Source organism: Lygodium microphyllum, chromosome 8 (genome assembly GCF_053477565.2).
Source record: "Lygodium microphyllum isolate KBCC chromosome 8, Lygodium_microphyllum_v1.1.10, whole genome shotgun sequence".
Taxonomy (NCBI): domain Eukaryota; kingdom Viridiplantae; phylum Streptophyta; class Polypodiopsida; order Schizaeales; family Lygodiaceae; genus Lygodium; species Lygodium microphyllum.
This window is the reverse complement of record NC_141142.1, coordinates 10,479,580-10,506,182: the sequence shown is the minus strand read 5'-3', so window position 1 is coordinate 10,506,182 and position 26,603 is coordinate 10,479,580. Positions and strand designations below refer to the sequence as shown.

The 26,603-nt window shown below is 43.3% G+C and overlaps 1 protein-coding gene across 3 annotated transcripts in view; it reads right to left on the bottom strand.

Annotated features, from left to right (window-relative positions):
* Positions 1 to 26,603, bottom strand: part of LOC148031961 (putative triglyceride lipase) — a 248,498-nt gene that overhangs the window by 90,317 nt on the left and 131,578 nt on the right. For all 3 annotated transcript variants that reach the window (XM_087682557.1, XM_087682558.1, XM_087682556.1), the window contains one exon: positions 591 to 637. In XM_087682557.1, the coding sequence (XP_087538683.1) occupies positions 591 to 637 (47 nt within the window). The remainder of the gene's footprint in view (positions 1 to 590; positions 638 to 26,603) is intronic.

Sequence of the window (26,603 nt, the reverse complement as noted above, 5' to 3'; positions counted from 1 at the left end):
ATGCATCTGTTTTAAGCCAGAAATGGGGTTCGTGAGAGAGTAGAGTTGTCAAGGACCTGTAATATGCTAAATGAATTTCTAAACCATGTCACATGAGGTGGACAAATTATTTGACCCAAACAAAGTTGTCAACCCCTGGCAGCCCCCTCTCATATAGTAAGGAAAGTTTACCACTTGGCCAAACAAGACATGAGGTTGAACTGAATTCTGGTAAGCTTTTTTGTTTGGTGACCATGGACAAGCATGCACCATTTAAATCAGAATAAGGGGATAGTGAGGAGTTTGTGCTTAGCTCAGTGATCGTTTCTCAACCATGGGATGAATGAGAATCAGTGTAAATAGAATGACACTGGCATGGTTTTGGACCTTGGTTCTAGTGACCATTGTGGCTCTTATATTTCCTCGATTGGTCAAAACAGCTCCTGCTCATTTTACAAATGTAAGAATCATTTCAAAAAAGAATTGTTTCCAATGGTGTTTTAGCATTGGGTATGACATTTACTAGTAAGCATCATGACATTGAATCTCAAAGATTTTAACAAGTTGCATTGGATATATGGATATATATAGAAGGACATATGCTTGCTTACCCAACAGGTAAAAGCATCAAATCTGTCCTTAGATCTTTCCATTTCACCTGTTTATTTATATGTGAGTTTGAAATAAAAGAGCATACATATTACTTGTTTTAACAGAGATGCATTACTCCAAATAAAAACAATGAAAATCAGAAGTCGGCTATCAATGGTGACCTAGCATGTTGACAGAACAGCAGATGAAAATGCTTTCTAACTCTCATACAAAGTAAAAAAACGTCCTTAAACTGTTTTGAATTGAAAGGAGAAACTTTGAAGAAATAAACAGTAGTACATTGGGGTTCTGTTGCCTCAACAACTTAAAATCTTGAAGCATATTTGAGAAGTTCTTGAGTCATTAAGCAGGCTTAAAATCTTACACCTTTGTAGGTATTTTGGTCATACACAGGGATTACATGAAACGTGGTTCACATAATATATTCATATACATATCTGGCTAAAGTACACTTCTATATCTATATTAGGTTGGTCATATGTCAAGTTGATGCCCCACTGTGTTGCATCCTCCCCCTCCTACAACTATGGCCAAATCAGATTTTGAATTGACTAAAAAAATGCTAACTTGCATGTAGTAGCACATAGACCAAATGTGGACAAGGGTAAAGGTAAACAAGATGTGCTAATGGCTGCCCCTTCTAATGACCAACCAAACAAAATTTTAAAGGATAAATCAGAGGAGAATATGCAAGGCTAGCAGCCTCCCAAAAGGATTGTTCCAGATTATAGGTGAAACATTTTTTGAAGGCCTACAAGAATATGTCCGAAGACACAATATGTATAGAGGATCACAAAAATTATACACATGCATTGTCTCTATCTCGGTATCCTTCTGAGAATGAAAGGAACTTGGCTGATCAACATCCATAGAAGAATTTGGGCCAGCCACCATATCCTTCCAAATATGCCCAAATTCAATAGGGCATCAAGAAGAAGCCACGTCCCTATTAAAGGCCTGCAGGTGCCCAATATCTCTGCACAAGCAAAGCTTTATCTTGAAGTTCTCTGTGCATCAGAAATGCAGGAACTGTCTCGGGAAAATTGGTATCTTGCTGATAATCATGCAAGAAAGTTGTGTAAATGATAACTTAGAGCTCCATGTAAACCTATGGAGGATAAGAGCTATTCTTCTAAGGATTTTTTCAAGGGGCTGCAGTTTCTTGGAAGCAAGACAACAAATAAAGGGCTACTAAGGCTAATGGTGGTAGTGATGTGCCTGGAGTCATGGACATATTTAGGACCACTGGGTTTTTTCCTTCACTGTGAGGCTTTTTCCCTCTGACCTTGTAAATATGCCCATTAACTCTATGGAAAACTTAGTCTACAATCTCCTCTAAATATTCTACTTTGATACCTCTCAATACAATTAGTGTTGTGAGCTCTCATGCCTCTTCCTCTTCAAGTTGAGTGTGTGCGCATTCTTGCAACCGTAAATCCAACAAACCTCCTTGCCATAGTTGTCAATACCCTCCACTTCATCTCCTCTAATTGGGATGAGGTTTGATGAGCATTCATTGGTCCACTAATATTGTGAGACTGCCCTTAGGATGTGCCATCATTCGATTTTTTATTTAGGTTCATTACTGGCTTCATTTGCACTACAACTGATACTATGCCTACTATTTCGTCCTTTTGTAGAGAATTTCAGGGAATGTCTGTTCTGCAAACAAGATCTTTAAGATTCCACCTTGTACTATGCTATAGATCATATGCTGGTTTTCTACACATTTTCCTCTATACAAAGGGACTTTTGAATCAAGTGTAGTCAATGGTCATGTCTAGCAACAAATACGTATTCTGTAGGTTGGCTATTGCAAAAACCTTGGATGGAACCAACTATCTAATGTGTGCTTATATGATGTGTCATATGTTGGTTGCAAAAGGATTCTCGAACATTGTGTAGCGCATTGATGCACATTTTGTTGTGGCTGTGGAAGCTACAAGTGTAACAAAAGTAGGTGATGTTTAGGATGTTCCATGTTCTAGTTCCATTGCAATCAATACTAGAGCACCACCATCTATTGCTGAGAAGATTCACTATGATGGCAAAGATATGGAGGCTCATGCCTTGATTGCATTATCTGCTAAACCTACATTGGTCTAACACATTCACTCATGCAAGATGACTAAGAGGATCGGGATACACTTGCATGTTTTCAGCAAGAAATGAGGCCCATGTTGCTCACCTATGTAACCAATTAGATAGTGAACACATGGATGAAGGTGATTCTATGGATAGTTCATAAAGATCCAAGACCTTAAGCAGTAGTTAATTGTTGTAGATAAGACTTTTCCATGAACTTCACTTGTGCAAACTATCGTGAATGGTCTTCCTTATTCCAATTAAGTTTTGCATCTACTCTTCGTTTGATGATGAAAGGCAATCCCAATGCTTTGTCATTTGAGGAGTGCATTTATTGAGGATAGTAGTTGTCATGGGGATGTGAAATTTTTTACATGCTTTAATCTTGCTAGTAGCATTTGATTAGTTTAATAATCAAATATGTAAGGTTGTAAGGCACATGTGATGCAGATGGAAGTTAGCTCATCATTGACTATGGCCAAGGACCCCCAAGAGTTAGTAAATGTCAAAAGTAAAAGTTGTGACAAGTTATGCCAGCTAGGCTTCGGTTGTCAATTGGCGTCAACTTTACCCTAGGATAGTTATTTGACCATCAAGTGTCAATAGTGACACTAGGAACTAGCATTAATTAATTAGGTAATGCTAGTCTAAAGGTCAATTGAGGTTGGAAACCACTGAAGGTTGAAAATGGCGTAGCCAATTTAATTATGAATAGGCACATTTAATTTTGGGCATGGTTAGAAGGGTTGAAATTAATTTTCAGAATTAATTAATTTTAAAAAATAATATAATGGCTGGAAATTATTGGAAAATGGGATTAGAAGGCTGCCATTTGGCAAAAATACCCATGTAAGTTTGAAAAACATTTTTGGAGATCGTGGAGAGCTATTCAATACATTCAATATGAGAGAGAGAGAGAGAGAGAGAGAGCAAGGAGTAGTTGCTCATTTGATTTGCAGCCATTGGAGGGCCTTTTGGGACAGCCAAGAGCAGGAAGAGACCAATTAGGGTAGGCAACAACAGTTCAGGCCCTCCCAGGTGTAGGCAACACTAGCGAAGGACGAGTGACAGCATTCAATGCCTACCTAGCAATAGGCCACAACATCTAGGGCTGTTCCAAGTAGACAACAACCAGTTTTTGGATTTTCCTGTGTGGAAGTGAGGAAATTCTCTCTCTCCAGCAATCTCTTTCCTTCTCTTAGAAGATCTCAGTACTTCTCAGCCATTTGGAGCAGATCTCAGCCAGATTTGGTAGAGAGCAAGGGGAATTTTGCTATAAACCCTAAATTTCTGCAAAATGGGTTTAGCAGCTATATTGGGACATGTGCCATCAATGAAGGGCATGGTACAGTAAAATCAACACCTGAAATTCAATGAATTATCAGGGATTTCAAATGCCAACTCATCCATTGTGAATTGGAGCAGCATTTGGCCACTTTGTGGCTTCATTTGTGCAGATCCTAGGTGAAAATTAAGGGGCAATTGGCCCAAATTGCTTATTGGTTGTATGTACGGCAAGGGGCTTTTGGATTAGCAAAAGAGATTGTGGAATCTTAGCTTGTACTCAATCCATTAGCAATTAAAGTTAAAGAAATATCAAAAGGGGCACCAGTTTTGGGGCCAACAGTGTGTCTATTATCCAAGATTATTAAGGTAAAAGTGTGCATTCCAATTTATGCTCTTTTATTAATTGCTATAAGTGCTTGAACACGTATTACCAACCTATTCGAGAAGGAAGACCGGTTTCAGTAGTCATTTTGTCCTTATCTTTCTTTTACTCTAAACTCAATTGAGTAATCACATAGAAAGTTATATTTAAAATTCTAGATTATAAACTATGTCGTTTCAGAAAAAACTTGTTTTGCTACAAGAAGATCAACCTTGGCAAAGTAGGTCCATTATGCATGTTATAGATCAAACTTTTGTGGCTAGTCCAAAAACTAAGGAAAAGCTATATTTTCTACTAGTAACCAGATATCTACAAATAATGTCCAAACAAAGAAGGCTGATAAGGATGAGAAGAAAAATGAGAGTAGAAGCGTTGCACACATCATGGGCCATTATGCCCTTGATATCCCTCCTACGTCGCGTCTCACTCACAGCATGCGTAATGCGCTTTTCTAACTTGCACAAGGGTAACTTGGCGCTTGGAGTCGTCGGATCGTGCCACGGAAGAGTTCCGGCCTCACAAGGATCCACAATCAACCATCTTAGAACACGGCGCCACGGGGGTGACACGGTTCGCAACCCACCTTTCCTCATAAGAAGATGTCATCTATACCTTTCGGACAGCAAGATGCATTGAAGATAATGCCAAACCCTTGATTTAAGGCTCCCAAAAATGCTAATGAAGCAAAACAGTTGGTACATACAGGGCAAGGAATGCAAATGCAAGGCCATCACAGAAGTGCCAATCCAATGGATTTTGAACAGCCGGCCATGCATACTATGATGGGGCAGCCAAGATATTTTGGTGAAAGCACGATTTCTTCATGCTATGGGTGGACAAGGACCATATACAGGAATGTATGGCACAAATCCCTATGGTATGCAGCAACCAATGCATGGTGTGCAAGGCCCAATGTATTCAGGTATGGCTAGAAATTTACAAAACCCTATGTATGGGAACATTGGCTTGATGCCTTGGGCACAAAGTAGCATGTTTGGTACTGCACCCCCAAATGCTTATGGGGCTCAAGGAATGAATGTTGGTTATGCAAATGCTCCATTTGGTGTTGGTTTTGATGTAAATTCAACAAATGCACCTTTTTTGCAGCAGCCAATGTATGACAACATGGAATAAGCTAGATGCTAAAGAATGTTGTGGCTGATGCACTGTCAGGTAAGCCACAAATTTCAGTTGTCAGCATGGTTTATCACACTGAGTTGGATGCCCTTAAAGAGCAATATGTTGCTGATTTGGACTTTGCTAACGTTTATGATCGACTTTGCATTGGCCAAAGGCATGAACAATTTGTGCTAAGGAATGGTTTTCTAATGATGCATGGACGACTGTGTGTCACAAAGCAGTTAAGACCTAGAGTTGTCACTGAAAGTCATGCTCCTCCGTATGTAGGACACAAAGGTATTGATGCACCATTTCTTTTTTCTTTTTTTTTGCAAGCAAAATGTGGCTGATTATATTACTAAAAAAAAGTGATTACAATAGAGTGTTCATGCTCAACAAACTAGCTGGACCTAAAGCAAAGTCACTAATACATCATGTATACAAGCCTCTCAAGGCGGTCTGGGGGGGATGGGGGCAAGAAGCCATTTGGGGTGGGTATATTGCCAACTGGGGCTGCCTATCTGCATTACGAAGTATAGACCCTGGCCGCCCCAAGTGCGCATGAAGTGACCTTGGAGCTCCTGATGAGCCCTGGATTTGGTCCCATTGGCCGCGGAGGGAGTGGATGATGGAGATCCAGAGCTCTACTAAGGTCACATGTGCTGAAAGTCTCTCTCCGCCGAGGGCCTCCTAACACCGCGCCTTCAGGATATGCCATCCAGTAAGACTTCCTATGATCTCCCATACCTTCGAGCCGTCTGCTGTGGGCTCCAGTACCTGGAAGATGAGTAGAGCCTCCAAACCAACCACTACATACGACCCTTCCTCAATAATGAATATCGTGTCTTGCATCGCGGCCTGATACAAAAGGTGACCGCCTTGGCTGACTGCCTGCCAACAAAAAGCTCCCCATGAGATATATCCAAGGCTAGGTGCTATATGGAAAAGGATGCGGCATGCTCCTCTCCACACAAGTTACGCCTCCTTACATGACCGAAGGTAGTGATTTGGGTTTTCCAGAGGTTGCTGTGTGCAGCACTTACAATCTCCCTCCTGCATCTAGGCAAGCCAACTTTCCACCGCCAAGCCTCCATGTGCCACCAGCCATAAGAAGTAGGACGCCCTCCTCAACCTCCAGCTATCCCATAGACGGTGCCAGAAGGTCCGTCGGAAGGGCTCCGTGATACTGTGCTCCGCCCAATGTCTGCTACGTGACGGCACCCAATCCATATCCTCCTGCAATAAGTACATGTCTGCCTATCCTGGCAGGGTACTCTAGGAACTTGGGTGGCTTCTTGGCAACCGCAGAGGCCGGCCATAGCCACTCTACCCTCCCAAATCCAAAGGCGCCACTCCCTGAGCTCCTTTCAAAAAACATGGGGTCCAGTCTCAATGTCTTCCCCTGAAGGCCCACCACCCAAATCCTCCTCCACAAAAGGGCGGTAATCCCCTCATCCTGTTGCCCTCTGTCAAGGGCCAGACATTCCCCTTCCTGAACGATGAATAAAGTCCCTTGCGGGGCGCCACCCACTATACCTGCCACCTAAAGAGGGATGGCTGTTGGCGAAAATCTAGATGCCCATATCTCCCCAGGCTCTATCGGCTCACGTATCAGGGATTGCTGTGTCTATCTCCCTTCTCCTCACCTCCACTCCTCTCTAGCAGCTTGATACTCACTGCAACACCTCCTTTTGCGCCATACTGGACACCTCTTGCCATATCCTAATGGTACGTGTTGGGCCGGCCTCCCACCCAGCCCACTAGATGTGGGGTTGTTCACCTATCTATGCCCCTTCTCGATCTTTGAGGTTCCAGATCATCGGCTGACGGTCTATTTCCTCCTGGCAGCTTGCGGGCCTCTAGATTAGGGCCTTTCGGACGCCTTGCCACACGCAGAGTAAGCTAGGAAGAAAAGGTGATCTGGGGGGGTGATCCGGCCAGACGTGAGGATCCATCTCAGGGATGGCCTCCACTTCTCAGCAAGCCTCGGTCTACAGTCTCAAAGGCCCTCCTGCAATAGGACCTTCCAGGTCTGCCCGCCTGGTGTGAGACCGTGGACAACCAGCTTGCCCAAGAGGGCCATACTCTGATACTCTGGGTCTATGATCCCAAGCCCTCCCTATTACCTATGTCGTATGATGGTCGCCCATGCCACCTTGGCCCTGGAATCCCTGGAACCATCTGACCCTGACCAAAGGAAATTCTGCACTAAGCGGCAAAGCTGCACTACGCACGATGAGGAAAAGCACCAACATGAGGCGATGTACCATGCCATCACTAGGAGGACCTGGTTAACCACCAGAGCTCATCCGGCTAGTGAGAGGTGAACCATGCTTCAGTAGGTTAGTTTTCTCCAAATAGAATCCAGGACAGGAAGAAACTATTGGGCAGGAGTGATGTCGAGTCCCACTTGGAACCCTAGGTACCGGACGGTCTGCCCTCTACTCACCCATCTAAATCCCAGGTGGATGCCCCACTCCGTGCTGGAGTTCGGGTCTGTGAAGAAACCAACCAACTTTCGCCAGTTGATTTTCGCTCCCGCTGTAGAGCAGAACATGCCAAGAGCCGGCCTCACTCTCTCTAGCATCAACTCATCGTCCTCTATGTAGAGGGTTGTATCATCTGCGTACTCTGAGTCTAGCAACTCAGTCTCCTCTCTAACTGGAAGTTGGAGGCTGCATAATCCACTCACACGTGACCTGAGGAAGTGAGACATCGCCTCTGCGAAGAGTAGAAACAAGTATGGGGCTAGGGGACAGCCTTGTCGAACCGATCTCTCTAGCCGAAACTTCTCCCCTCACCTTCCGCCTATGAGCACCCTGCTGGTGGCCAATCTGTATATGGCGGAGACCCCACGAATCCAAGCCTCGGGGAATCCCAACCTCACCATGGTGCCCTCTAGGAAATCCCAGTCCACCTTGTCATAAGCTTTCTCGAAATCCAATAGTAGTACGGCCAGTCTCTGCCCACTGTGCTAAGCCCACTCTGCCGCCTCAAAGAACATAAATACATTGTCAAGGATGCTCCTATCCTGGACAAATCCTGTCTGTGTATCATGGATGATATCTGGAAGCACGGGGCGTAGTCGCCTACCAATCATCTTTGCCAGTGCCTTATAGGCCACTGGCAATAAGATGATCGATCTCCACTGAGAGATCTCCAACCAGTCTCCCCCTTTGGGGAGAAGACTGATAAGGCCTGCCGAGAGACTCCCTCGCATCTGTCCTAAAGTAAAAATCTCCTGGAAGGCCCTCAGTAGGGGGTCCTTCACCACTTCCCAGTAGGTAGTGAAGAAGGCCTTAGAGAGGCCATCCTCTCCCGCGCATTTCTGCCCATCCTGTGTATGGAAAGGATCCTCTAGTTCCTTCTCTGTGAAAGGGGCTAGGAGGGAGCGTCCCATCTCTTCTATGATGAGGGACGGGATGTAATCCCATACCTGTTGTCTACATCTCTGCTCTCTAGCTGAAGCTGTCTCTTGCTGGAAAAGGCGCATGTAATAGTCGGTGGAAATCTCCATCACCTCGTCTGGGCTAGAACGGGTCCTCCAATACTAATCCTGAAGGTTGCGTATCCGCTCTCTTGCAGTGTGGGGCTGGTGCACCTGGAAGAACTCCCTGCAAATCATGTCTCCCTTCCGTGCCAAGAAGGCTGCTAAGGTTCGGAATGAGAACTCCAAGCGCCTATCTTCTAGGCCAGCAATGGCTGCTCGTGCACGTACCTCCTGCGTGTGGAGGGCTGGATCCCTTGGTACCTCCTGCAATAATCTCTGCGTGGTTGGAAGTCCCACCGTAGTGCTCTCTGCTCCTCCTAGCACTGTTGCCTAGTTTGTATGGCTGCCTCTTGGCATATTCTGCTCGACTCGACTAGGACCTCTACAACCTCCTCTGCTATTCGGTCCCTCCTAACCCACTCTCAAGTCCAAATCTGCTCTATCTGTCTCATCACCTCCTCCCTCCTATAGATCAACTCAGGGATCGGACAAGATCGTGTGTCTAGGGCGGATGCTGGGGGGTCAAGCGTCAAGAGAATCGGGCAATGATCAGACAACGTGGTGCCTACCAACTGCTCAATCTGACCTCCACGAGAGCCTTCCCACTCTCCCACATAAAACCTATCCAGCTGCTCCAGTAGGACTCCACCTAGCCGCCTGTATCCCCAAGAGAAGTCCAATGGCCTCTCCCTCCTGTGCAAGGGAGGGTCTCTCAAAGCATCACGTGCTTCGACTGCAAGCAAAAAGACCTCCCATGCCTCCTGCTCTTCCCCAGCCATGCCGTGGTAGTTTCTGCCTCTACCCTGCTGGTCCTCCAAAGCCTCTAGGTTGTTGAAATCTCCTCCAACGATCTAGGAGTCCACCTCTGGAAGTCCATCTGTGATCTCCACCCGAAACCTGCTGTGTGCCCCAACCTCCGTAGGGGCATAGACATTAAGGACTCCAATGCACCAGCCCCCAATATCCAGTCTGATCCATACAACCCTTTCTGCAACTATCATCCTGTGATCTCGTGCACACAGGCTGTGAGACTCGGGCCAATAGAGGTGCATACGCCTCCACTTCTCCCGTAGGCACCTATGGCGTGCTCCCAATACATGTGCGAGCTGCCCGGAAGTACCTTCCCAACCCGCTCGGCCTGGGTGGGGGTGAGCTTTTGCTCCTGCAGAAGCAAGATGTCAATCCATCCAGCAAGGGCAAGTTGTAGCTGTTGCCGAACAATCAACTTCTTAGAACCACATGCCCCACTGTAGTGGAGACTATTCACATTCCAAGATGCAAGGTGTAAGCTCATGGGAAAACCTGTGACTGACCGAACAAGCAGATGTGGATGCTGCTGATGAGGAGGAGAGACTGTGAGGCATGCAAGTGCGCTTTGCCGCCGGTCTGGACGATGAACTCCAGTCCCCCATAGTGGCCTCGGCACCAGCCCACTAGTTAATGCAGATAATGCTCAAGTGTGAGACCTCGGCACCAACCCCACTAGTTAATGTCCATCATGCAACCAAGTCACTGTTGTGCAAACAGTGCTAATCCTTCATCTCCCATCCACTAGGAGATGTGACTCATCAACTCTCCAACCTGTGTGGTCATTCATTCCCCTGAGTGAGAGGCCTGAAGAAAAAAGGCGTAGTTTGGTCCATCCGATGGTGCTAGTAGATGGATCTTCCACCTCCTTGACTTACGAACCACAAAGATCCCTACCTCTAGTGGTAGTGAGAACTCTCCGCGCTCTGCAACTCTTAGGTAGGACCATGGGCCACTACAAAAGAGCTCATGTGGCAACATCTATGCCTGTCTCAGGAAGGTATGGTGGGTGGCAGGGGCCGATGAGCTGCTGGCTGTGTAGGAGGAGGAAGACTACTTGTGCGCGGAGGAGGTAGGTATGTGTGGCTCATCACCTCCTGTGGGAGGAGGGGGGGTGGGTCTAGTGGGGGCCACCTAAGCCGGGTGTGGATCAAGGGGGGTGCTTGGTAGGGGGGGTGGTGGGGGGGAAGAGGATCGAGGGATGGTGGGATAGACGGAGATGCATGGCAGGTGTGGTTGGGGGGGGGGGGGGGGGGGGGTGTGTGGTGGTGTGTGGAGTGGGGGTGTGAGCGGACTGTGGGGACTCATGCGGGGCGGTCTGTGGTACGGGTGGAGGATGTGGGGGGCTGCGGTCCTGCCGGGTGGGATGGACAGGAGGGGACTCTAGAGTGCTCTGCCAAGGTGTCACACACCCGTCTGCACCCTACTGACAAAGCTCGGTCTGATGAGCTAGCTGCGCCCCTGTCATGAAGGAAAAATACAACATTAATATTTGCACCTTGGATTAATTCCAGTCTTTGTAAATTTAGCTTTAGCCTATGTGTACATGTGTGAACAGCCCTTAAGTTTGGAAGAGGGTTAGAATAAAAGGGACTAGAGGCCAAAGGCAAAACATCTTTTGATCATTCAATAATTTTGGCTTTACCATTTTCTTGGAGTTAGCTTCTTCTTAGCTTTGAAGCACTCAACCATGGCCGTCATGTATTCTTGAATCCCCAACCATTAATACATGATGAGGATGTCTTGGTGCAATAGATTTGTTAATTCTTTGTTGTAGCTTAGTTAATTTTCAATTTCAGTTAGATTTCATTCCATGGTTGATTGCTTTCATTACATTGGTATCAGAGCTGTAGCTTAGATCCTTGCAGAAGTCATTTTCAAGTACTAGATTCAGTTTCCTAGGCTAGAGAGAGCAAACCATAGTTAGAAATTTGAGTGACAGGACTTGACAGGACATGAAGGATTCAAACCGGAGTTACTTGTGAAAGACTGCTACAAACAGGGATGAAGATGGTGATTCTTGGCATTAATAATGAAAGAAATGGAGGGCTCCAGCCAAAATAGCAGGACGTGATCAAGATTTGAGCCGAATATTGGGATAAGTGTACAAACTAATGGTTACAGGACACTTTAACTGTGGTTACTTTTGAGAAGGAAGGGTTTCTTCTTCCCTTTCCTCATTCCTTCAAGCTGCCATACAAACTGCCATGGACATTTCTTCTCAGATCTTCTTCCCATGACCTCTAATCCTCAAATGGCTTATGCAAGAGTGTAGTATGGGTCTTAAGCTACCTATGGATTACCTACATGCCTCATATCTACCACGTTTTCATCACGTGATGCAAGAGGATGTACAGCAACAGTTTGCGCTGTTTTTTACAGCCCCCCCCCCTTCGTGATCAGCAAACGTGAGGTAATCTGAGCTTGCACTCTTCATGAGAGGATCAAATGGAGTGCAACTATGAGTCTACATCATCTTCTACTTGATCTTTCACTCCTTTTGGAAGATGGGAGCTTTCTCAAATCCTGGGTATGGAGTTTTATGACAGTTTTGGACAGCACTCATATTTCTCAGATTTCTTCATCAAGATCAAAGGGTTTTTGCTCTATTATACTCCCTGAGGCTTCTACATACATCCTAGTACCAACATTGATTGATCTTGAAGCTTGAAGCTTTGATGGAGCTTGGATATGGAGATTGCAAACTCTATGTATAACAGTTTGGGACAGCATTAAAGATTCCTGAAATTTTTTTAGCAATTCATGGGGCTTTTGTAGGCAAAGCATCTCTGAAGCTCCCTCAACCATTTCCCCTCAAGAATCCATCAACATTGGACCGACATTGAAGTGATTGAAGCCAATGGTGGTCTAGGTGTTCAATGGACAGCATGAAGCTTTTATGCCATTAAATTTTGGCATTCCCTCTCAAATTTCGGGATCTCTTGGACACATTGAAGCCCTCTCTATTACCTATTGCAACCTACTTCAAGTAGAGAAGGTAATCGGTCTTCATCAACCCTCATTTGGAGCATTCATGGAGTCATGGAGCTTTCATGGAATTAATGAAGCTGAAGCTTATCAAGGAAGGGATTATTCTTGAATATTGAAGATCTCTTGGACTGATTTTAGAAGGATTATCAAGCTCAACTCACCTATGTCAAGCATTATGGATTGAAGGTCATTCCATCAACAATGCTCTTCTCCAATCAATTAAATGAGGTACTCTAATCACTCTTAATTTCTCTTTACATCCAATTGCTGATCTCATTTCCAATTGCTGAAGAGAAATAAGAGGATTAATGAAGCTTTCATTCATAGCCTAATGCATTACATGAAGCCTATAGGTTATGTCAGTCATTGTCTTTACTAAACCTCTTCAATTTACTGAAATGGCCATCTCTAAATGTCTCAAACTCTTCCATAATGAATGAGCATTACCCATCTACTTTCATTCACTGAAATCAGTAATTTCTTGAGCTTCATTACTCAATCTTTATTGCCTAACCCTGACATGAAATTGATTACCTATTTTGCCTCTTGATCATAAGAAAATCATTACCCAATTGGTAAGTGAGAAAAGCTTTGTAAGCAGTGAGTCACTGCTGAGGTAAATACCTCTCCATTTCTCATTTACATTTCAGCCTTTCAATTCCAATCTTGCATATCATGAAAAGGGCAAATGAAAGGCAATTGTATTTCCTTCCTATTCCATGCATATCATACTGATTTTTAGAGCTAGAATTCACTTGCCATGTACTTGCCCACGAGGAAAAGTGGATGCCGGGCGAGTCGGTAGGACAAAAGAGAGGTGACCCTCCCCTACCGACGAGGACCCTAAAGGGGAGCGCAACCCGGCCCGAGAGGGAACTTTGCAAACCCCTCGGGTCTCGGATCCCACGTATTTTCAAGTTTAGGTGCAGGTACAAATCTCAAAGGCACTTGAAATCAGCCTACAGTATGAGTTATGGGCAGTGAGTTCTTGAGATTTTGGCAAATGTATGGTATGGCAAATGTATGAAGACATGTGGCTACAGTAAAATGTATGCATCCCATGGTAAAGACACTATGGTTCAGCATTAAAGTTTGGAACAGAGTATGTATACATACCCTCATTAAAGATTGCAGTCTACTTTGAGTTAGACAGCCATTTTACTGGTTACAGAGGTCATTTTCAGTATGGGCAGACGTATGAGACTCTCCTACAGGGTTATGAAGTTGGTACATACTTGGTATTGATGGTACAAGCCATTAATTGACTAGAACAGGGTATTCACTGCCTGCAGGAATTTTCAGTCAACAACAGAAAATCCCTTACAGAAATTTCTGTACTCATCCATTTTCTACACTTGATAGATCGTTGGATAGAGGGCTCTTCAAGCTTTGAACAGAGCCAGAGACCTCATAATTCGGAGCTCTAGAAGTAAAGATAATCAAGTTTTTCTACTGCAGGAAATTCAGGACAGAAATCAACCCATGGCTAGGAATAAGAAGAGAGACCCTGTTTTGGATACTATCAATGAAGAATTGAAGGAATATCAACAGGAAAGGGATGAACATCAACAGGAAAGGGGTGAACATGACACTTCTCAAGATGCCATTTACCGAATGCATTATGAGAACGATGAGGTCAATGCAAGTTCCACCCACTCCCCTACCAATCAACCCATAGAGACGTCTCATATCTCAATGAATTCAAACAGTTTTCAACAATTGTCAAATGACATAAAGGATATGAAATCAGGTTTCGAGGGTATGAGGTTGGGTATTGACAAGCTTGTAGCACTTCTTGGTGAGAAAATGTTGCCTACAGCTGGTCTTAATATCACATCCTCATAGGGCTGAAGAACCACCTAAACCACTTACTCCTAAGGTGGTAGGTCAATTTGAAGTTGGAGAGTCATCTAAAGCTAAGGATTTTGTTCAACCTACTTCACTTCAGCCACAATTTCATCAACAAAAGGGTCACTTTCAGCCACATGGGCAGGATCTTCAAGAAAGAGTACAAACAAACTCAAAGCATGATGAAGACATCCATGGGTGCAACTCATTCTACAAGCAATTTTACCCTCAAGCAAATGTTGGTGGCTATGAGCAAGGGCATGTTAATTCAGCCCCAAACTCTTATGGGCAGCCACATGGACATGTGAATTCAGCCCCAAATGCTTTTGGACAGCCACAACATAATTTCTCTACTCAAGTGCAGCCCAATAGGCCAAGTCCCATGTTAAATCATGGTTGAAATCAGCAAAATAATGGGCAGCAACCACCTTTCAACTCACCTATGCATGGACAACATCCCAATGTGAGCAACACATACTTTCAGCCTCAAGGATATTGTTTCCAGCCACAAAGTCATGGTATGCATTATGGACAGCAAACTCCTTATGCGCAAGGGCATGGAAATAATGAATATCCTAGGCAAGGACCTTTTGGCAATTCTTTTGGGCCACAACACCATAGTGGGCAGCAACACCCTAATGGACAACCTCCTCAATATGAGAGAGAGTACAAGGAGAAAATAATTATCTCAAACTTCAAGGGAGAGAACCCTTCACCCACGGAGTTGGAGGAGTGGTTTGACAAGTTAGAGATGTATTTTTCCCTTTACCCAAGGCCCGAGAATGCCAAAGTAAAATTTGCAGCCCTTCATCTAGAAGGCTATGCTCACACTTGGTGGAGATATATGGCGAGGATGGGACATGACTTCTTGTCTTGGGATGCATTGAAAAATGCTATGATTGAAGTCTTTGTTTCCCCTATTGAAAAAGAGCGGTTAGAAAAAAAATGGTATGCACTTGAGCAACGTGGTCTCTCGGTTAGAGAGTACTCAAATCAGTTTTTGAACCTCTCGATGTATGTTCATGGGGTCTCCGATAGTGCCAAGTTGAATAAATACATATTTGGTTTGGAACCTATTCTTTCTTCTGAAGTTGGAGCCATGAATCCTACATTCCTACAAGCTGCCATTCAATTGGCTGAACGTTATGGACAGAAATACAAGGGTTTTCAGCCAAAAACAGGGCATTCTTTTCAGCCTACACAGTTCTCAAGGACATCAGGCCATTATGGGCATGCTAAAACTGATTTTCAGCATATTGGAAAGCCATCAAATACTTTCAGCAATACCTACAGCAAGATACCCACTTTTCCTACTGTTTTTGGGTCAAAACAAAGCAGTAATTTCAGACCTAATGCTGAAAATAGATTTGATGGAAAGAGGACTGATATAAATGCCAAAACTTCAGCCCCTACTCAAGGCAAACATGTATCGAATGACAAGCTCAAAGATATGTATGCTAAAGGTCTATGCTACAAATGTGGAGAGAAATGGTCACCCGATCATAAGTCCAAATGCAAGGCCAAAAATATGAAGATTAGCATGATCATCGAGGATGATTCCGATGTTGAATCTATTGAAGGAAGCTTGGCTCAGCTTGATGTCACAACAACTCAAGAAGAGGCGCATGAAAATGAAGAGAATGGCCATGATGAGTTCTATGATCCGATGGATGGGTTTCCTTTCGACCCGGGTGGTCATTATTTGGATGATTCATGGACTGATTTACATCCATCACTATGTGCCATATCAAGTGATGCATGGAGTGGTTCAAGAGGGGATAATACCCTACGCCTTAAAGTTCAAATCAAGGGAAGGACCGCTCATATACTCATAGATACGGGAAGTACACATAGTTTCATTAATGCTAAGTCACTCAATGGACTGAAATTGAATACGCATGAAATGCCTACATCACTTAAAATCCAAGTGGCAAATGGAAATTTTGAGAAGAACAATCAATGCTGTCCAAATGTACCTATCATCCTTTCCCCATTGTGCACTACATCAGTGAGCCTAATTGCATTAGAAATGGGTCCCATTGATATAATACTTGGCTGCAACTGGCTGAAATCTTTGGGCAGATTTACCATGGATCTCAACAACATGGAAATGGAGTTTAAATGGTGTGGACAACAAGTAACACTACATGGAGATGAAAAGAAAAGAATGGAGATGATCAGTCCCAAGAAGGTTAAGAAAGAGATAAATGCAAAGGCATGTATGTTCACCATTCTTCTTTCCAAGATTGAAGAGGATCAGCCCTCTTCTCCTACCAAAAATATGGACCCATGTCTTTGTAAATTGCTGAAAGAATATGATGATATTTTTCAGCCACCTACCTCTCTTCCTCCCAAAAGAGAAGTGGATCATCCCATTGACTTGCTGCCCAATACAAAGCCCATCAACAAACCACCATATCGCCTCTCCAAAGTGGAAAGAGAAGAGGTAGAACGCCAAGTCAAAGAGCTTTTGGAAATGGGTCTCATTAAGGCAAGCCAATCACCTTTTGCTTCTCCAGTCCTTCTTGTGAAGAAGAAAGATGGCTCCTTTCGAATGTGCATTGATTACCGCGATCTCAACAAGGTCACTATCAAGAATAGGTATCCAATACCTAGAATAGATGATCTCTTAGATGAATTGAAGGATGCCAAGGTGTTCTCAAAAATTGACTTGAGATCGGGATATCATCAAATACGCATGAAGGAAGGGGATGAATTCAAAACAGCCTTCAGGACGGAGAGAGGTCTTTATCAGTTTATGGTTATGCCTTTTGGGTTATCAAATGCTCCAGCCACATTCCAGTCTCTCATGAATAAGATACTTCAGCCATTGCTCTTTAAAACAGTTTTGGTATTCTTTGATGACATTTTAATCTATAGCAAGAATAAAGAAGACCATTTGCAGCATGTAAAAGAGGTCTTTGACATATTGAGGATACACAAACTGTTTGCCAAGGCCACTAAATGCTCTTTTATGACAAAAGAAGTTGAATACTTTGGGTCATATAGTGGGAGAAGATGGAATCAAAGTGGATCCTAAGAAGGTTCAGTGCGTTAAAGAATGGCCTACACCAACCAATGCCACTTCATTAAGAGATTTCCTTGGTTTGTCATCTTTTTACCGACGGTTTATGAAGAACTATACTCATGTTGCAGCTCCTCTTACCAATCGGCTGAAAAAAGAAGCCTTCTTTTGGGATGAGATCGCTGACAAGAGCTTTAATGAGCTGAAGCAATTGCTTGTTTCAGCACCCATACTAGTTTGCCCTGACTTCTCCAAGACTTTTACCATTTATGCAAATGCCAGTGGTAGAGGTTTGGGAGCAGTTTTGGTACAGGAGCATGGTGTCATTGCATTTGAGAGCAGAAAATTTGATGACAAAGAGAGAGAGATGCATGTTTATGAGCACGAGATGCTTGCTATTTTACATGCAATCAAGAAATGGCACCACTACCTCTATGGGACACACTTCAAAGTCAAAAGCGATCATAGGATCTTGAGATATTTTCTCTCGCAGCCCAATCTTTCTCCCAAGCAAAAGAGATGGTTGGCCACTTTGCAATCATATGATTTTAAAATATCATACATGGCTGGCAAGGATAATGTGGTGGCTGATGCGTTATCAAGAATGTGGGCATGCAGTCTATCTACTGTGTCTACCATCTATAAGGATTGGATTGAAGACATTCAAGAGGAATATGTGCTTGATGAGCATGCTGCCCATATTTTACAGAAATTACAGCAAGGTATGATGCTGAATTTCCTAATTTTAAAGTGCATAATGGCCTCTTATGGTTTAAGGGTAAAGTGTACTTGATTCCCAGCAGTAAATTCAAGCTGAAGGTGCTTCAAGAGATGCATTCATCGCCAATGGCTGGTCATTTGGGCCTTTTCAAGACGTTTGATAGAGTTCATCAAAGCTTTTATTGGAAAGGTCTATGGAAAGATGTTAAGGAGTATGTGTCTCAGTGCTTGGAGTGTCAGCAAAATAAGGATTACACTCTATTACCAGCCGGCTTACTTCAGCCTTTACCCATACCTACGGGCAAATGGACAGATATTTCCATGGATTTCATAACGGGATTGCCTACTACCAGTCATGGATGGAACAGTATCTATGTGGTAGTTGATAGATTGACCAAATCAGCCCACTTTATCCCAACTAAAGTCCAATATTCAGCAAGGCAAGTAGCCGAGCAATTTATGGAAGGTGTGTTCAAACTACATGGTATGCCTATGAGAATAGTATCAGACCGTGATTCGAAGTTTATGGGCAACTTTTAGAAAAGTCTATTCTCCTCTATGGGTACTTTCCTCACTCCTAGTACGGCCTATCACCCTCAGACTGATGGGCAAACGGAGAGAGTCAATCATTGGGTGGAAGTGTACCTTAGGCATTATTGTCATGACACACAAGCTTCATGGGATCGTTGGATCCACCTTGCTGAATTTTGCTATAATAACACGCATCACATGAGCATTGGGATGTCCCCGTTTGAAGCTCTTTATGGGTATAAAGTCCAACTTCCATCAGTTTTATTCCATGAAGACATCAACCCACAAGCAAAGGAAGAGTTGGAAAGAATGGAGTTGCTCATGAGGCAATGCAAGGACAGCATAAGGAAAGCGCAAGACGTAATGAAGGTCTATGCTGATGAGAAAAGAAGACATTTAGACTTCAAGGTTGGAGATTGGGTATTTCTCAAAGTGCCCAAGACGCATTATGCTTCGTTAAAGGGTGGGAATAACAAGCTTGCTCATAGGTTTTATGGACCATATTTGATTTTGGACAAAATTGGAGAGCTTACTTATAAACTTCAGCTACCATCCTCCACTAGAATACATGATGTATTCCATATTTCACAGCTGAAGAAGTATGTTGGGCCCGATGTACGAGTATTGGAAGAATTACCACCATTGGATGAGGCAGGATTGATTGTATATGAACCTGAAAGCATTATTAGAAAGAGAGAGAAAGTTCTCAGAAATCGTACTCTCATTGAGTATCTCATTAAGTGGAAGAAATTGCCCATTGAAGAGTCTTCTTGGCAACCATCCACTTATGTCAGTAACTTTCCTTGGTTATTACAGGATGATATATGATGCAGTATGCAGTGACTGTGCAGAGACAGCTTGCTGTATGAAATTTCTGCAGACAATAAAACTGTCCTGACTTCATCAAAATTTGATTCTGATGTTATGGGGTGATGCTTGGGAGTGTATACTTCGTTTCCACACCTCATACGCCTTATTTGGACCAATATATCAAAAGTTATGGCAGTTTTAGTGAATCAGCCCTGTTTGGACAGCAGCCAGTTTTCTCACAGTTTGGCATGCAAAAGGTCTTCTTTTCATGGACAGTGCTTTCTTATCATTTGGAAGATGAATGGGCATGATTACTATCATTCTTGACTTGGATTTAGGCCATTACTTCTTGGTTTTGAGGACAAAACCATCTTCAGGAAGGGATGGTTTGTCATGAAGGAAAAATACAACATTAATATTTGCACCTTGGATTAATTCCAGCCTTTGTAAATTTAGCTTTAGCCTATGTGTACATGTGTGAACAGCCCTTAAGTTTGGAAGAGGGTTAGAATAAAAGGGATTAGAGGCCAAAGGCAAGACATCTTTTGATCATTCAATAATCTTGGCTTTACCATTTTCTTGGAGTTAGCTTCTTCTTAGCTTTGAAGCACTCAGCCATGGCCGTCATGTATTCTTGAATCCCCAACCATTAATACATGATGAGGATGTCTTGGTGCAATAGATTTGTTAATTCTTTGTTATAGCTTAGTTAATTTTCAATTTCAGTTAGATTTCATTCCATGGTTGATTGCTTTCATTACAGCCCCCCCTGTCGTCTCTCTCTCTGTCGTCTCTCGACCTGAGTAAAGCCGTCGGCATCCACCTACAGGCCTGTTGGCAGAGCCGCCTTGGTACCGAAACGTGTACAAACTACTACTTGGTGCCCAAAATCGTGGCAGCGCAGACACTGCCCTGGTTACCCAGTCACAATGACCTACTACCTAAAGAAATCCCTGCTTGCCTCAATCTCTAGGAATTGTGGAATATTCTTGATCTCTTTCACTGCCACCCGTACCTTTGGGACTAGTGCTGCTATCACTGCATTCGCGAAAGACGCGGGAAGGAGAGTGCCGAAGAGCCGTCCAAAGTCTTCCACCAACTTGCGATACTCAATCGCCAGGCCGGGGAAAAGAAGGGTGAGCGGGTGCCGAAGAAACCTGTTGTGGAGTGCAAACGCCTCCACGGTAAACCCACTGTACCAAGGGACCATGTATATGGCCCCTTTCGTGGACGCGTATGGTGCACCGGCGAGTAACTCGCGAGCTGTGTCCGTCGAGCTGAGCCGGACCATGAAGATCCCTTGGCCCAATAGGACCGCCTCCACAATCTGCACTGTGCCAATGTGCAGTGTGGAGTAAAGCCAATCTCGAAGCTAGGCCCTGGCTAGGGATTGTCCTACTACCTGACCATGAATCGTTGTTTCCATTAGCTCAAGCTCCTTAGCTCGGACGACTAAGAGTTGCTCCTCAGAGAGGACTACGCGCAAGGTGTTTGACTGGGGGGCACTCGCAAAGTGCGCTAGCGTCTGACTAGAGGTTTCCATTGCGCGTCCCAGAGAACTACTTATCACCTCGCGGTGCTACCTGAGGGGGGGAGTTGCTACAAATAGAGAAAGCAAATAGAGGGTGAGGGGGATCAATTGGGGGGGGGGGGGGGGGGGGGGGGGGAGAGTCGCGCCTAGGTGGACAAGCGGGGGGAAGCACCAAGCGGGCGAGATGGCTAGTCGCGTGGGCGGCCAAAGGCGCGCGACAGATGTCCGAACAAAGGGGGCGAACTGGCGGAAGAAAAAACGGGCAGCAATCTGGGGGGCGCAAATTGGCGGGGCGAGGGACGTGATCCTCACTGGGGGAGCGGGCGCGAGCAGGAGGAGGCAAAGGGCGTGAACCAGACTGGGGGGGGGGGGGGGGAGTGCGATCATACAGAGCGGGGGTGTAGCGCCGAGCATTGCTAGGATGCTGAGCTTTCAGAAAAGGATGATGAGAGTAGCATTTCGTTTAGTATCATGGTATGCCAGAGCATAGTTGCACTAGTACCACGTATGAAAGATTTCATACTATACTATACTTTAGGTACCATACCTTATGTATGAGTACCATAAGGTACCAACTTAATGGATACATCTTTTCTTGTTTGAACTGCACTTTGGGATGAGCTAAATGCTCCTTATACTAATATGATTCTCCCATGAGATTAGGTTACTTGAGATTCAAACAATTTCTCTCGACCTTCTCTCTCTCAAGCCCACACTTCTCTTATTTTTATGATCATTCATGTATGATGTATCCACTCCCATCTATATATTGTGAGTTGTAGGTGATAGTAGCGCATGTTGCGCATGCAACATTAGGTTTTTGCATGTTACCCTCAAGGATTCATCTTATATACTCTACTATTTAAACTTGAAACATCTATTCTATTATCTTTAGTTCAAAATAATCAAGGTTTTTTTTTCATACTATTATTGTACTGTATCTTGTAAAACCATTTAGTATCATATTTTATCGTGCGGTACCGTATCCTACCTTTCGTACTTGACAACTATGTGCCAAAGTCAAGCATTAGTGATCGAGATCCTCGGATGACCAGTTTATTTTGGAAGGGATTGTTTGAGAATATGGGTACCACGCTCAAATTCTCATCATCCTTCCATCCGCAGACAAATGGTTAGTCTAAGGAAGCAAATTCCACTGTATTAGATCTTCTAAGGTGCTTTGTTTCAAATCACAAGACACATTGGGAGTAGTATTTGCCCTTGGTAGAGTTTGCTTACAACAACACAGTCCATAGTTCTACAAGCAAAGCTCCATTTGAGGTGGTTGAAGGTGGCAAGAAGATACCACCTATTCTGCAAACTAAGCATAAGTTCTTTGAGAAGGCTAACATTATGTGGAAAACTTGAACATAGCCTATGCAAAGATAAAATATGTACTTTAACGATCACAAGAAAAGTAAAAGAGAGCAGTTGATCACCACAAGCGTGCTTTGCAGTCTGCAGGGGGTTATTATGTATTGTTGCGTTTTGAAAAGGCAAGGCTGAAAAAGATGAAAGGAAGAGAAAGATTGTATCTGAAGTTGAGTATGAGATACTATGGGCCCTTACAGGTGTTGGAGAAGATCAGTAATATGGCATATCGGCTGAAATTACCTCCACATTGGCGTATATGCAATGCCTTTCATATCAATTTCTTGAGGCCTTTTGATGGTGATGTGCCAGAGGATATGTTTGCTGAAATTCAGCCTGAGGTTGAGGAGCTGAATGAGATTTTGCTACCCGAGCAGATTTTGGCACATAAGGAAAGAAAGGTCAAAGGTAAAGCTTCCAAGAGATACTTGGTAAAATTTCAAAATTATTCACCAATGGATACCACATGAATGGAAGAGGATGACTTGGCAAACCATCCTTAGTTGTTGTAGCTTTACATAGATGCCTTTCAATTAGAGCTAACTTTAGTTCGCGCTCCGTCAGGTTAGCAGAGCAAGGGTCTGGAGTATTGCCTGATACTCAAGGGGAAGGTAGCACTTCCACTCCTCCAGTTATGGATAGCTCTCATATGTAGTGGATCTCGGATGTATTCAGCATGTGTCCAAGATACTACACTGACAGTATGTTTGCCATGCGGTCACTACTTAGTGTACTAGTTACTGTGAGATATACGTAGATGAGTATGAGTTTCATCTGGGCACTGGAACTATACTTTTGCATCAGCTTATAATCAATTTGGCATGAATTTTAACTAAATTTTGAGACAAAATTTCTGATCAATTTCAGCTCAGTTTTTTATCAACTTGAGAACCATTTATGGTCACTTTTGGGATCAATTTTGCATTGATTGCTGCTCAGTTTTTGCAATGAGTTTGTGATCAGTTTGGGGTCACATTTGTAGTAGTTTATGATTAGTTCTAAGATCAGCAAGTGATCAATTTATGATCAGATTATGCTCAGTTTTCAATGGTTTACATTTGGTTCCATGGACAACAACATATGTTACGATAACACTCATGTTTTAACCATGGTTTATGCTTGGTTATGCTATGCTATGGTTTGGTTTTGCTAGATGAGTTGAGGCCATGAGAAATTAGACATGTCACATGATAATCTGGCAATCTTTTTTAAGATTCTTTGTGAGTCTTATGTTATGTTATGATTGGCTAGTAATTTTTAGCATGTGTTGGGCATATGGAATGGTTGAGCAACAATGCACAATGTTGTGTTAACTATGATGCCTTGTGGAAATTCCAATTTACTATTTTGCTTTTGATGCATCTGGTAGTGCAATATCAAGGACAATTGCAAGGATTTTAAGCAGGAGGGTTGTCATGAGAACATGTATTTTTGAAACCTCACTTAATATGTGGATTAATTTTTTATCACATGACTAAGTAAATGTTGCACATGTGGTGTAGCTGGGGTTAGAGTAAATTTATGAGCCCGAGACCCGAGAAAATCATGGGATGTCAAAGGTAAAAGTTGCTATAAGTTATACCGCATAGGTACTTGGTGGTATCTAGTGGCAATTGTTGCTCTAGTTCATTCATTTGGGCATAAGTGTCAATTGGTGACACTAGAGAAGTGGCGTTTAATGGTATCTAACACCAATCTGAAGTGGTGTTTAATGGAAGTTGCCTAGCCAATTTAATTATTGGCCAATCAGATTACTTTTTAGGGCACCGAAATAGTTATTAGATTAATTGTTTGTATTTAAAGACTCAAAATAAATATTTAATTATAGATACTGTTGGAAAAACTATTTGGGAAGGCTATCATTTGTCAAAAATGCCCGTGCAAGATTGAAAAACGTCTTTAGAGGCTTGAGAGAGGCATTTTAGTGTATTCAATGTCCTGCAACAGAGAGGGAGGAGATGTTACTGGTTTGATTTGCACCCATTAGAGGACCTTCTAAGACAACCAAGAGCAGGAGAAGACCAATCAAAACAGGTGACAGCATCTAGAGGCTATTGAGACAGAGCAACAATAGTAAATGGTTGATTTTCTTCAATTCTTTACATCTACAAGCTGTTGAGACAAGGCAGTAGGCAGTAAATGATAGATTTTCTTTAATTCTTTACAAAGAAAGTCTGAAATTTCTCTCTCCTCAACATTGTCTCTCATCTCCCAGCCTTTTTACAGCCTTGTTCTAAAGATTACAACATTGAGATCACCAGAGACTGAGAAATTTCAGATTTCTCTACTATAAACCCTAATGTGCAACAAAAATTAGGGTTTAGCAACAACCTTAGGAAGCATGCCAAAAATTAGAAGCTCCAAGACTTGGATTCAATAGGTCTGAAGCTATTTTTAATCAGATTCAAGTGGAAGAACCAACAAATCAATGAATTTGGAGCAATTTTCATCTCCATCAAAGCGCGTGAAGGCCAATTGATTGCCTGAATAAAGAGGCAAATCAGATTGAAGACTTGCTTGTCATTTTGGATAGCAAGGGGAGGTGAAATATAGAAAGGGATTGGGAGAATCCAATTGTACATCAAGTTCTTCTTTAGTTAAGTTAAATAAATACCAAAAGGGGAGCCAGTTTTGGAGCCAATAGGGTATCCATTGTCCAAGATTGTAAGTTAATTTGCATTTCTTGATTTTGTAATAAATGTTACTATTGTAACTAAGTTGTAATTAGGGAATCACCACCCATCCACGAAAGGAAGGTTGGTTTCACATCTAGAGACTTTATTTTAAAGTAAATGCAAAAGAGAGTTGAAACTAGAGGAATAGAGAGCTTGAGGGAGTAGAGAGCTTGAGATGGCAAGAGTACTTGAGGGAGTGTGTGGGAAGCTCAAATGAGTAGATACTAGAAAGGAGTAGAGAGTGTTCCAAGCTCAAATGTGCAAATACTAGAAAGGATAAACAAGATGGGGGAGGGGAAGATATTTTTATAGAGAGGGAGAGTTTTAGGATTTAGAGTTTGGAGAGAGAGAGAGAGAGAGAGAGAGATTTCAAACTTAAATGTGTAAATGATGAGAGAGAGAGGGTGGTTGCATTGTGTATATGTAGAGAGAGAGAGAGAGAGAGAGAGAGAGAGAGAGAGAGAGAGCGAGAGAGAGATGATTTCTTCACGAAAAAAGAGAAGACTTTATTTTAAAGTAAATGCAAAAGAGAGTTGAAACTAGAGGAATAGAGAGCTTGAGGGAGTAGAGAGCTTGAGATGGCAAGAGTACTTGAGGGAGTGTGTGGGAAGCTCAAATGAGTAGATACTAGAAAGGAGTAGAGAGTATTCGAAGCTCAAATGTGCAAATACTAGAAAGGATAAACAAGATGGGGGAGGGGAAGATATTTTTATAGAGAGGGAGAGTTTTAGGATTTAGAGATTGGAGAGAGAGAGAGAGAGAGAGAGAGTTCAAACTTAAATGTGTAAATGATGAGAGAGAGAGAGGGTGGTTGCATTGTGTATATGTAGAGAGAGAGAGAGAGAGAGAGAGAGCGAGAGAGAGATGATTTCTTCACGAAAAAAGAGAGATGCTTACATTGAGTTGGGGGGGGGGGGGGGGGGGGGGGGGGGGAAGAGAGAGAGAGAGTTAAATGTGAGAGAGAAGAGAAGAGAACTGTTGGAGGAGAATAGATGGTAGAGGAGAGAGAGTTGTTGGATGAAAACAGGTAAAAAAAGTGAAAAGAAATGGTTAAAGAATAGTCATTTTGACCTCGGCCTTGGCATAGTTGACTGGCGCAGAGAACCCATCGGATGCCTCTGGACGGGATCGGAAGAGTCATATGGGACAGTACAGATTAGACAGGTCGACCCATCCATCGGACATGGACAACCTTGTTTGTCCCTTTGTACTACCTCTCTATACTACCTAAGCACAAAGTCTCTCTCTTAATACTTGCAGCTCAAAAATCAGCCCATCCCCCCGTGAGAGCATGATTAGCATGCTTTTACTGGAAAACTGTTATACAAGACAACAGAAGG